At 36.0% G+C, this 13,556-nt stretch overlaps 1 protein-coding gene across 3 annotated transcripts in view; it reads right to left on the bottom strand.

The window, feature by feature from the left end:
• LOC118201279 (Na(+)/citrate cotransporter-like) overlaps window positions 1–13,556 on the bottom strand; it is a 172,772-nt gene that overhangs the window by 38,743 nt on the left and 120,473 nt on the right. For all 3 annotated transcript variants that reach the window (XM_035373347.2, XM_035373346.2, XM_035373345.2), the window contains exons 5-7: window positions 11,902–12,001; window positions 2,636–2,776; window positions 2,091–2,210 (exon numbers count right to left, since the gene is read on the bottom strand). In XM_035373347.2, coding sequence (XP_035229238.1) covers window positions 2,091–2,210; window positions 2,636–2,776; window positions 11,902–12,001 — 361 coding nt within the window. The remainder of the gene's footprint in view (window positions 1–2,090; window positions 2,211–2,635; window positions 2,777–11,901; window positions 12,002–13,556) is intronic.

Raw genomic sequence — 13,556 nt, 5'->3', positions numbered from 1 at the left:
CGTAGAAACTGTTAGTTTCTTCAGATATGATCTCGGATATACGGCAATAACTGGTCGAGTACCGGCATCAGTAGCTGCTTATTTGGCTACGATATCAGCTGCTGCTGCTTTGCTATTCATAAGTAAAGTATGCCGATGTCAACTGACTAAACGATTTTTGCAGCAATTTGCCTTGTTGGCATACAGACTAAAATGTAGAATCATGTTATACTGCCTCCACAACAAATGATATTTTGACGGAAAGCCTGTGCCTCGCCTCCCACCGGGTCGACGAACTCTGCGAAGCTACTAGCTAGGATCTGTAATTAGGCAGTCTCGGCCCTGGAGTATACAAATTACGAACCTAGTAGTTCTGGAGGCCCTGGAAAGGTCACTTATTGGCCGTCGCGCATGGGTCTGGCAGGTCCTAGACCGAAAGGCTCTAGTAGTTTTGCTGGGTAACCCGGGTTTGCTGGGTAATGTCTCTTTGCAACGGGCAGTTCGAGCGACTGGTAGGTAGCTAATAGACGACCAGCGTCGCCGTATGGTTGCTGGTACCAATCTTCTCTAAGGTGCGATGACAGGAGTTGAGTTGAACACCTGGGTCTGGTTCTGAGGGCGGATTTGCCACGTAGTGCCAGCACCTTGCATGGCGGAATGCGTAATCCACACAAAACTAGTTTACCTCTCGTAAGAACCTTCAAATAAAAAAATACGTAAGTGTTTCTATCGTGCAAACGCATACTAATGTATTTACAAATATCTATGTCTTATCCGGAATTCTCCCCCGGGGGTCGACGTAGAGTACTCTGCGCAGTACTGGCTAGGATCTGTACCTAGGCAGTCTCGGCCACGGAGGTATAATATTTCGAGCTTGGTGGTTCCCAAAGGCCCATGGAGTAAGTTCATACTTGCTTTTCATGGGTTGGGTGGTGTAAGTCCCTTCCACCAGGGTATTGGTAGCCAAATAGGAAACTGGACCATTGAGAGTCTGGTCACTGCTGTCCTTGTTATTCCATGTAAAGCCTAAGGAGAGGGGCATCTCGTGTAGTACTGGCGGTAGCATTTCAACGTCCGGTCAAAGCGCCAAGTTTATAAGCCCACCCCATCGTGGTCTCTGATCGCTGGGACGGTGGTCTTGGTTGACCAGTGTAGCGGTGGGCCAGTTTTACTGGTAGAGATCGATTTTTGAAGCCGTTGTCCTGGTGATGTGGGCACTGGGACCTCAGTTGGAGTGTTCTACCATCTCTATGGTGGCTTATATTCTGGTTTGCCCGCCCCGTGCCTGATATCGGGGGATTTCAGTTGGGCTATATCCAGATACCGTAGTGTTCTTAATTGAACAAGGCGGGAATAAAATATAGTTAGTTATCCGGAATTCCACCCAACGTGGGTCTACGTAGAGTACTCTGCGAAGTACTGGCTAGGATTTGTACCTAGGCAGTCTCGGACACAGGGGGTATAAAATTTATGTACTTGGCGGTTCCTGATGGTCCCTGAGATGGATCTTATATTCACTCTTCATGAGCCGGGAGGTGTAAGTTCTCATCCACCAGAGTATTGGTAGCCAAATAGCAAATTGGACCATTGATAGTTTGGTCACTGCTGTCCTTGGTATTCCATGCGAAGCCTAAGGAGAGGGGCATCCCGCGTAGTACTGGCAAGGTAGCCAAAATGAACGGTCAATCATCGCTCCAAGTTGTCATCTGCCCGCCCCACCGTGGTCTCGGTCCGGCCGAAACGGTGGTTCTGGCTGACCCGTGTTTAGCGGTGGTGTTTTAGAGGGAGCCTAAAATAGTTGGTGCCTCGGGGTTGGGGGTCCCTGGGCCCAGCTGGTGTGTCTAAAAGACGCCCGAAATGGGTGCGCTGGCCAATGTTTCATATTGGTCCCCATTGTGTGATTCAGTTCATGAGGTGGATATAAAATTACGTTACGTTATCCGTAATTCGAACTCGAATCCCATGGCTTGAATGTGGCTTTGCAAACTTTTACTGTGTGAACGGCAGTGAAGTTTATTTCTATGCTTATGTAAAGAAAGTCACATACTGAACACCTGTGCGGGATTTTATTTCATGCTAGCGATCAAGAAACATTAAAGAAGCCTACTTACGCCTTCCGCACGTGCACCAAGTGGAGATATACCCAGGCTATGAAAATGCAGAACAGCATGACTGGAATATTAAACAGCATCCATTTGTCAAAGGTTAGGTCATTGGATTCAGGAAATAGTCTAGAAAAAAGTACTTAACATACATTCATACAGTTGATAAACAGTTATAACAGGTAGTTATAAGATTTTAATAAGTGTTGATTAACAAGATATGGTTAACAAGTTATTTTGGTAGGGAACTTGGATCCATCTACTCTTTCAGCAACCTCTGCGGCAACCATAAACTATCTAGCCAGTCTTTTGATGATAATTTGCATTGTACTTTTGACAGTCACTTTTTAAAGAAAACAAAAAATGCGACGGAAATTAAAACAAAAGAATTTAATAAATAAATTCTCCTGATTCTTTTTTGACTTTTTTACGAAGCGGTAATGCTAACTATTTTTCAATAAAAATTTTAACACAATCTTTTTTTTTTTTTTTTTTTTTTTTTTTTTTTTTTTTTTTTGCTGATGATTCGAAAGTTTATATATTCGGATACTTACTTCTCTGTAACCGACTTCACGACTAAATTGGGACCCGTTCCGGTAAGAGTTCCAGTTCCGCCAATATTGGTCGAATAAGCAACGCTAAGAAACATGGCTCGTCTCAGGACACTGACCATTCTGGCACGATAAGCTCCGTCTCTGAAATTTTGAATGATAGACATTTAAAATGAAAATACTTACAACAAATTAAATGCTCCAAGAAGTAAAAATACAAATTTGCGAATACATATAAAAAAGAAACTGTACATTAACACTACAGTACCATTCATTCATTTAGTTTTCTGGATTTGAAAAACACTAGAATAACTGGAAGAAGGCTTTTTTTTTAATCATTAATCTTCCTATAGTTCTTTAGGTAACATTAGAATTAAAATACTGCTGTATTTTGCTTCGTTTAATTTCGTAGATTTTAAAGAACATTGGAAATTCATGTAGTCATTATAATACAATCAAACCCGGATGATAATTTTCCTGCATAAGCAATTTTCCCTTTGAAGAAGAGTAATTTGAATCACCCTGTATACATTTTGAGGCTCTTTCAGAATTTTAACACAGATTCCAATGTTCATTAATTTTTTATTCTTTCATTAATTTAATTTCGTAGATTCCAAAGAACTTTCAAATCTACGAAATATAGGAGCAAAATGAAGCAAAATATAGGAGTATTTTAGTAAGTTACAGTTTCTAGCGTTACTTTAAGCAGTTCTAGTGTTATCTAATATAGTAAGGTTATAAGGTATTTCTCCCGCCTTCTGGGCATGCCCTGCAGGTGTGGCGGTCTGCACGCTGGGCGCGTATTCCAGAGGTTCATAGTCCGGCGAAGGCGTTGCTAATTTTTCATCTCTCCTGCTTCCAATTAACCTAATGACTCTTCAAGGTTAATGATTAAAAAAAAACCATTCTTGCAGTAATTCTAGTATTACTGCAAGTCAAGATCAGTCAAGATCTAAGAACTTGCAGTCTTAGAAGAACTCAAGTCTAAGAACTTGCAGTCTCTCTAAGAACTGCAGATCTATGCAGTCAAGATCTAAGAACATACAGAGTAACACCTGTAGTAGTACTGTGTATTATTAATATTTACACAAAAGTGTATTTTAAAATATATAGAATTTACGCAGTATCTATGTGTATCAATACTTAACTTTTTTATATATTGTAATTTAGCGTAAGTTTCTACCTATCTCAGTGTATTGTATCCACGTGTATGTTACAGTAGTATAATAGAATAATTGTATTACCTTACCTATGTGTATTTTTGTGTATATGGTACTTATGTATTAGTGTCAATGTATACTAGTGTGTCGCATTTATGCGCACTGGTGTATTGTGTCTATCTTTTAGTGTATAGTATATTAGTGAATTATTGTATAGTTTACTGGTGTATAGTATATTAATGTATAGAATACTGGTGTATAGCGTATTAGTGTGTCACAATTATGTGTATTGGTGTATTGTGTCTATCTTTGAGTTTACAGTATCTTAGTGTGTTGCATTATGTACATTGACACATCGTGCGATTACACGATCAGGTCTATTTGCAAATTACTATATTTATGTCTATTTAAAGTTTCAGCTACAGATAGTTGCAGGGTCCGGACAGCACCCGAGTAGTCATTGTAAGCCGTCCGGGTGTCCGGCCCTGCTGTCACCTGTCACCTGTTCCCAGTAATTCTAGTATTCTAGTTTTCCTGTGACATAGTGTATTTTATAGTATGACCTATGTGTATTTTTGTGTATATGGTACTTATGTATTAGTGTCAATGTATACTAGTGTGTCACATTTATGCGCACTGGTGTATCGTGTCTATCTTTTAGTGTATAGTATATTAGTGAATTATTGTATAGTATACTGGTGTATAGTATATTAGTGTATAGAATACTGGTGTATAGCGTATTAGTGTGTCACAATTATGTCTCGTCAGGACTATTTCCGACTCTATCTCGTTAGGTATAGAAGGTGATTCAAAACTAGAAACTTTTAGGATTGGCACACCTAGATGACTCGGAATCCCATGATCGGAAATGCAATTCTAACGAGATAGTTAAGGATATTAGGCATTGTCGCAGGAAAACCGTCGACAGCTACCTGCAGAAATGTTAGAATGGAAAATTTCAATACAACGTGATCGCAAATTAGTATTTAAAGACCATAAAATTAAGTCCTGATTTTCCTGATGAAAGTCCCCGACATTTCGTAACATGGCGTAAGGCAGGGAATCTTGGGAGTTTTGAAATGATACAACTTCTTGGAATCTACGGAATGATCTATGGAGGCCCGGCGCATTTCAGAACGACCGAGATTCCAAGCGGCGACCGTGTGCATATTCACAAGTGCACATCAGCGTAGCCACTGAGGGAGGGGTTTCGAAAATGGACCAATGAGCTGCTATTGCTCTTGTGACGCTAAATATTCGTTGCATGTGAGCAGCGTATGTTGTTTACGCTTTATTTGCATTTGTTTCGCAGTTCTAAATATATGGCGTAATAGTAGAAAATCTCGTAGTGCTTTCGTTTTCTGAGTTTGATTAATCGCTGACATTTCACTTTCGCGATTTTTATCACGCATTAATGTTAATTAGGATTGATGTTCACGACATATTATGTGGATTAAGGGAATTCAAGTGTATATTTTTTTTAGCTGAGAATGACAAAGTGTTACAATGAATCTAGTGTTTTCTTACTTCAGTGCGTGCATTCTTTTGATTTTTAAAATGTAAGATTCAGAATACATATGGATCTGATTATATCCATTGTTAACATTAAAAATTATATGTGAATAAATTGAAAATACTCGTTGTGAATACGATAAATTCACTCTCTTTGATGAGTATTTCTTGTGCAGACAGTAAATTTAAGAGTCAGCATTTATTAAATGTGAAATTTAACGCACTAAATGGAAATTAGTAAAGTTCACTTTGAATAAAATTCTGCATTGGTTATTATTATAGAACATCCTTTTCATATAGACTGCAATAAATAGTGCTGACTTCTAATTACATAATTGATGTAAATATTTTTTCTCATACGCATAGTTTTATGTAAAGATTGCATTTGGGCTCAGATGTTTATCACATATTTCTTTCTTCATCTTATTTACCACTTATTAAGTAATACAGTCAAAAGTCGTTAATTCGGACACCCGTAATCCGGAATGATCTATAATCCGGACCTCAAAGCTAAAATCTTTCTGCGCATGCGCCGCATTGACGCATGCGCATAGGCGTTTTACTCGTGTGCGCAAGACATTTACGACTGCGCATATGCATCTGCCCAAGTGCAGAATACGTTTTCGCGTGCGCGTTTAATGTATGACGGACGGTATAAGCTAAAATTATCTAATTATCTATTTCAGTTAATGTTGATAATTGCGTTGTTCCTTAATCTTCAAATTGGATCCGGCTTATTATTTTTTGCAGACTGTAAGAGCAATTTTCTAAAAGTAAGTTTGAACTTTCGATTATGTCAAATAGAATTTCCGATGCTGGAGCTCCCAAAGGATCTAGAAAACGAAAGTATGTTTCGATGTCCATCAAACAAAAAACGAATTGCTACAAAAAATGAATAAAAGCATATCCTTTGTTTACCTAACCGTTCCGAAATCTGTTTATCAATTTCACGCTGCTCTGCGCGGGGGGGGGGGGGCACGTCGCGGCGCGCAATGAACTGGAAGTTGATCTGTCAACACTATCGTTATCTTCAGGGCAGATGTTTTTATTTTAGTCGGCTTATAATTCCTTACTAAATGTAGTATTTAATTTCGATGTACTCCGTCTTTGATATGATTTAAATCAAGTTTTCTGGTTGCAATTTTCTAATTTCGGCTATGAGTAAGGTATGCTTTACGCATCCGCGCGTTAAAAGAAATGTTTAATAAAGTAAACAAATAAATATTAGGCTTCTTTTTTGGTAAATTTGGATACCCTTTAGATCATAATTGCTCATTATTTTATAAATTACGGTTTCATATTTTTAGTTTTATAATTTCTGCATGCCATCTTACCAGATTTAAACTGATGATCTATAATCCGGAAAAATCGATAATCCGGAATCGCCGAAGTCCCGACGAGTCCGGATTAAAGACTTTTGACTGTATTTCACATCGATATTTTTATTTTTTCGAAGTATCTAACATGTGTTTGTATTTATTTCAACCAGGTAGTGAAATCTTCATAATTTCCTGTATTTGATGTCACTTCGCAATGGAAAGTTTCAGAAGTAATCGACGATTCTTTAATTATTTTGTACAGAAAATTGCATGGCAGAATATTTTCAACCATCTTGCTTAAATCTTACAGCACGCGAAGGTCATGTGACATGACAGAAATATTACTGGATACTCATTGGTCCATCCTAGAAGCCACTCCCTCAGTGGCTATACAGATGTGCACTTGTGAAATATGCTGCCCGTGTTACCAAACACCAGAACACGCTCTGCCTAAAACAATCTCAAACCCTCATATAAATATACTCAAGATAATTTGAATTCTGGCAGGAAAACGGAAAGAGAGAAGTGACAGCACAGTCATAAAATACGTAGTCAGTTAACATAAATAAACCTTACAATTTAATCATCTCATACTAATTACATGTATATAAAATAAATGTTTTTAGTAAGGTTGTAAGGTATATTTTAATTTTATAACAGTTATTTTAATTTGGAAACCCTTTCCTATCAATTCTTGTTTCGACTTACAACTGAATGAGTTTTTAGAATCACGTTGAATGCAAATGAGTTGGAAGAAGTATTTAAGGAATGTTCAAATAACTTCTGTAGAGAGTGCTATGAGTTCTTAGTGGCGCGTGTTTACCTTGTGACTCTCGAAGCTGTTACCCTCAGCCGTATTATATGTATCTACTTGATATCCGCCGGCTAGTTTCATTTAAGGGCCAACTATGTTAGATAATTGTGGCTACCTTCGGCTAAGCCTCGTTTAGTTAATTATAGTTTGGTTTTTTATTTCTTATTCTGAGTTAAAGCCCGAGTAGGGGCCGACTGTTATTCTTATTTGAGTGAATAAAAGCTAGTTTCGAACTTTTTGTTTCTCTTTTTGAAATTGGTATTCGCTTCAGAAATTTTAACGAGAAATAAAAAATCTTTTGAAAAGATGAAAGAAGAAAAGATATTAGGAGAGGTAAATTATTTAATGCAGAGATAAATAAATTCAGCAAATATAATTCACCGCATTTCTTTTTCTTTTCTTTAAGTGGTTGGTTCATCAGGCTATCAAAAATAAAGTTCCTTTAAAGTACCTCGCAATACCGTAGAACAATGATTTTCAAACTTCCTTTTCCGCCCGTACATATATTTACACTTCCATATAAACATGAATGAATTATTTATGTCTTTGAAATGCTTATAACTTTATGTACCCATGATTTTTTCCACTTTCGTGAAGGGAAATTTTGTATGCCTTCATTGCACTGTTTACCCACCAATAATCATAATAGGTTTTAAAAAAATATTGACATTATTTTTTAGATTTTGAACGATGCAAATGTCTGTCATCGGGTAATTCAAAGGAATTAATTTTTAAATAACTTGTTTGAGAAGATGGTTTATTGAGATTACGGCAAAGCCTCGAGGGCTGTCTGGCTAAGGGAAGAGATGCCTCCGTGGTGGACTTTCTAAGGGAAATTGGTTCGTATACATGTTAGATATGAGGAAAACTACGAAAACACCCATGTAGCCAGCCCGTTCGTGAGGATTCGAACCTCGGACCGAACTACCAGTGTTCAACGAAGCAAATGTAATTTAATAATAATAAATAAAGTAATTTAACCCTTCTCGAGTCTACGTCTTAGTTGCTCTGAACTCAGCGATAATTCGCTACATAGTTTGCTAGGTTCCTCGACGTTTCGTCTTAGACAAGGAGTTAGGAACCCTGCAAGTTATGTACCCAGAAATTTTATTTTAAAGTTTTATTATCTATGAAGATGAGGGCTGTTTTACTTTCAATCCAATGATGTATCTCTTGCATCCTGATCATTGAGTTATAATGTATTTCTCCCACCTTCCTAGCGTGCCTTCGTGGTGTAGTGGTTCTGCACGCTGTGCCGGTATTCCAGAGGTCCGTGGTTCGATTCCCGGCGAAGGCGGTTGCTAATTTTTCATCTTGCCTGCTTCCCGAAAAAATTCTACTGTCTCTACAGAGTTATTGATACGAGTTTTGAAGATCTTTGAACGGATAAGATTTATGTAGATAAAAAAAATTCTGATGTAGATAATAATATGAAGACTTTTAAGAGGTATCAGAAACCCCTATACCGACAATGTTAAATTGGCCATTTTCGATGTACCTTTTCTCAAAATCTGCTGTAGATACAAGCTTGAAATTTTTTCTGTAATTAAAGTATACCTATCTGATTATACTGAAATGAGCTTTTGAAACATTTTGAATTTTAGAGTAAATTGCAGAATATTTTGTTAGGTATAGAAAAATTTAGCACTTTTCTCACACAAAAAAATTTAAAATTTTTTTTTCTAAGTTTATTACAAAAAGCTAATTTCCGTAAATATTAGGGAACCTAATAAATAAGCCATAAAAAGTTTAGATACCTGTGAGCAGTAGTTCCTGAGAAAATGTACATCGAGTATAAAAAAATCAAGTTTGGAGAAAAACGTGTTTTTATATAAAAATCCTCATTGATCAAAGCAGTCGATGACAAATTAAAACTAGATTTTTTTTACAGTTCTAACTTTCATAGAGATTAAAGAATGGTATTTTTAGAAAGATAAAAGTGTAGAGAATTTGAAAATGCAAAAATCTGAAATCACAATTTTTTGAAGATTTTGGGGATCCAACACCCCTTAAATGCAAACTATTGAAGAACTGTTGTGAGAATGATCAGCACGTGTTAGAAAGGAAAAAAGACGAAAATAGTGAAATTCTTTCTCAAAGTGAGATTCTAAACTCCTTATTCGCATTTCAAGAATTTATTGACGATGTTTCTGAAATTTGTTATGGAATGCAAAAGATGGATCGTTTTCTGTGGAACTAGGCGAAAAGAAACTACCTTGTCAATCAACTACCGATTCCATTATCTACCTTCCTGCATTGAGTCAATTCAGCTGTTTATGCACAAATGACATGAAATAGATTTTATTTTTTTTCCACTGACAGTTTTGAATTTCATTTCAGACGTCAGCTAATATGCTGTTTAATCTTGATATCAAGTACTTTTCCTAATTCTTTTCCCGTTTGCATATACTAAAGATAACAGTAATTAATGAAATAATTTTTCACAGTTGATAATAATTCCAGAATTTGCTTTGCCAGAGCAGATCTAAACTTTAATACTCAGGAATGAATTTTGGACTAGACAGAATAATTTATTTCCTCTGTAAGGATTGTGTTAATTTTATTAACAGTTAAATTTTAAGCTAAAGTTCCTTTCCTGTCAAATTCTTAACTTCAACTTACTACTTCCGTCCAAAATGTAATTTTTGGAATCTTGCTGAATATTTAATGAGGAGGAGCGGTATTTAAACCACGAAGTTACTTACTGAGTCAGAGAGAATCAGAGTTTCTGATTTACGCGCGTCTGCCTTTTTGGCCTCTCTCTTTCTCAAAGCTGTTATTACGCTCGGCCGTACTCGGGCCCTTGCTAAGCTTCGTAGTCAAATAAGTTAAGGGGCCAACTCGATTTGAACCTTGATAGCTTCGGCTATACTTCTTTAGTTAATGTTAGTTTTAGTTTAATTCTTAGTTTTTTAAGTTCAAGTCCAAGTGCGGGCTTTGCTTGTACACTCCCAGGCGGAGTTTTGTTAAATCTTATTGGAATAATAAAGGGTTAGTTACCCTTCTATCTTGTTGTTTCTTGTCACCGAACTCCAGCGATTATTCGCTTATCAGTTCTTAGATTCTTCACTTCCAACATTAACTTAGAATTCCGAAGTGAGGAAATCTACTTCTCAAATGAGAATTTTTGTATGTTTTTTCTCATGAATCATTAATGTCAAAATGTGAAAAAATTGATGAATTTTTGACTGATGATGATTTTACCTGCATACTGAATAGCTTTCCGAATCGACGAGTAAACATCACTATTATTTTGACGTGAATAGGTAATTAAGTGTATTTTACGATCAAAACATACGTTTCAATCCACCTATGAGTATTTTCGAAGTAACAACCAATTTTAATTACAAGCGAATTTCAAATATAAGAACTTGGTTGAAAAAGTTTGGAATTTTACATTTTGCTCTGCAATACAGTTGCAGTCAGAAATTCTAATGTGGTAGGTTTAAATATTATATTATATTACTGTTTTTAGCATTTTTAGCCCAAAGGGGCAATTAGCCCAGAAGGGCTTTTAATTTCGTTTTGGCAATTTGTGTCGGTTCACTATAAATTGTTGCTCCCAAATATTAGAGTCCTGCATTATATTTAAAGAAATTAAATAATGAAGAATCTGTATGAATGTATGTATGTTTCTCGCACTGTGAAACAACAACGGTACCTAGAGACATCAAATTTTGAATAACATAGTCTGCCACTCGAACATGGGCATCTGGAAGCCCAAATTTGGAATTTGTTTTATTATCTATTTCACGTTTTGTCAAAAATTAAAGAACTTATGATTAACAAACTCGACGATTTCAAAGCGAGCAATGACTGTAGGAAAAAACAGAAATCTCCAGCGCACGAGACTGTGTATCAGAAATTCTAAAGATATGCTCTTTTAAATATTTTGTGATATTGCTGCTGGTTTAAATTTTATGGTTTAAGTGAAAAGAACATGATATTAATGAGCAAATGAGCAAATGCCCCTTTAGGCGTAACATAAAATCTGAAAACTTCCAGGTTTTTACTGTTTTATTATAATTATGTATTGCTTTTGAATATGAATATCTTCATTTGAAATATGAAAAAAAAATTATAAAGCTGAACTGAATAATCGGACTAACGATAAAATCTAAAACTTTGTTAAAAAATTAACTTATCATCACTATCTAAAGTAGTGCTTTGAGTTCACAAGAAAATAAAAGTGAAGATCTGTTGAGATAAAAATTTGTACTCGAGCACAGTATTTTTATGTTAAAAATAAAATTATCAAATTACTTTCTCGCGAATAAGACTTTATGGGGTTTATGTGAATAATTTTACCACTACAATATTGACCATTTTACAATTCTAATAATGTAACTCCCTGACATCTTCAAGAATCTGAAGAATAAAGTAGTTATATAACTAAGATTGTAAAATAGACAAATAAAATAAATTAAAATGTTCCTTTCGGACGATATGTAAAAAGAGTCTTACTTTGGAAGATCTGCGGAAAAATCTGTTTTGTCTTTAGAATAGGAATTCGTCTGAGATTCCTCATCTACCACTCGCTTCAAATCAACGGACACAAAGGATACTGAAATAGAAAATTAATTAAAGATTTTTCAGATATGATAATTCGTGAATATACATTTTAAAGATAAAATATTAATCACATTTTAAATCCAAGATAAAGCATACGCATTCCTTCAAGATAAAACTGTTTTTTTGTTGCAAGTGGGACAAGAAAATTAGGAATGACTTCAGCAGATATTATGGTCACATCTTTTAATTTATTTAAGTGTGATGTAGTACGACTGGATATAATTCTCCTAGATCCCATTCGCGAAAGCAGTTAGAAACGTTATTCAAAATCGGTTATTGAAATTAAATCCTTCGAGCAGTTTCGGAGACTAATGGAACTCAAAATGATGTTTTACGTACTCTCAAAACAACCGTATAAGACAAATTTGATCTATAACCATATTATCAGTACCAAGAGCGGGGTTGAACTGAATGCTGAATTCGTTCGGTCTGACGTCATCATTCGCAATGGCATTTTTGTGAGTAAGCTAAAAGATCGCGCTTTGTGGAAGTTTGAAACCCGTTTCAAAGGCGCTTTTGTGCTAATGCCTGGATTCAAGTGAACAAGGCCATAAGAGTTTCTTTTTCTTCCCAATGGTGGGCCCTCAGCCAACTTCGGCTTGGCCACAACTAAGGCCAGAAGCGGTGGTCACTTTATTATGGAGGCACCTAATAGGTGGGCCACATTTGCCTCCTTTTATTCCTGGAAACAAATTAATACTGGACCCAGGACCAGTTGGTCGACTGGACAGCTACCCGGTTGAATAGGGCGCTGGGTTTGGGCGTCTGGTGCGAGTCTCAAATGTGGCCTCTTCTGGCCTTGCTCTGGATATTAAAGGACGTGGCGCTAAACCAATAACCATAACGGTAAAGGGATGGTACAAAAAAGGAAAAAGGTACTTCATACAAGGAAGTAAAGAGGTTACTTTCTCAAATAATAAAGGGTGGCCCAGAAGTCACTTTACATTTTGAAAATTAAATAACTTTTTTTCTATTAATATATTTCTTTTTCTCTTTTCAGAATTAAAAAATATAATCCCTGGAAATTTTTGGCATGGATAAGTTTACAACAGAACAACGAGTGAAGATAATTGAATTTTACTTTGAAAATGGACAGTCAATTGTTGCAACGCAATATATGCGCCATTTTACTGTTCGACATCCCCCTAGTAGGCCTGCAATAAGGAAGTTAGTGACGCGTTTTCAAGGTTCAATTAGTGCAATCTTTAAAACCAGCAGACTTTCAGAAACGAGTAAATTATGCTGTCAGGTTTCAGAGAACTGCAAGAAATGACAAAGTTTATTCACAAGTTGATCATGGGAGATGAAGCTCATTTCCATTTGAATGGACATGTGAATAAGCAAAAAATAAAAAAGAATTAATTAAATACAGTCATTTAAGAAAAAGTTATTTAATTTTCAAAATGTAAAGTGACTTCTGGGCCACCCTATAATTAGCACGCACTTAAGAGGAATTTGATATTACTGACATTTATATTTACTCATAGATATTATTAGTATTTCGAAATAGGAACAATTAAGGAAAGATAACATTAAAGCCAAAATTT

This window comes from Stegodyphus dumicola, chromosome 1 (genome assembly GCF_044657685.1).
Source record: "Stegodyphus dumicola isolate Sdum_Otavi_A_Nest chromosome 1, ASM4465768v1".
Classification (NCBI taxonomy): domain Eukaryota; kingdom Metazoa; phylum Arthropoda; class Arachnida; order Araneae; family Eresidae; genus Stegodyphus; species Stegodyphus dumicola.
This window is presented reverse-complemented; position numbering and strand designations above follow the sequence as displayed.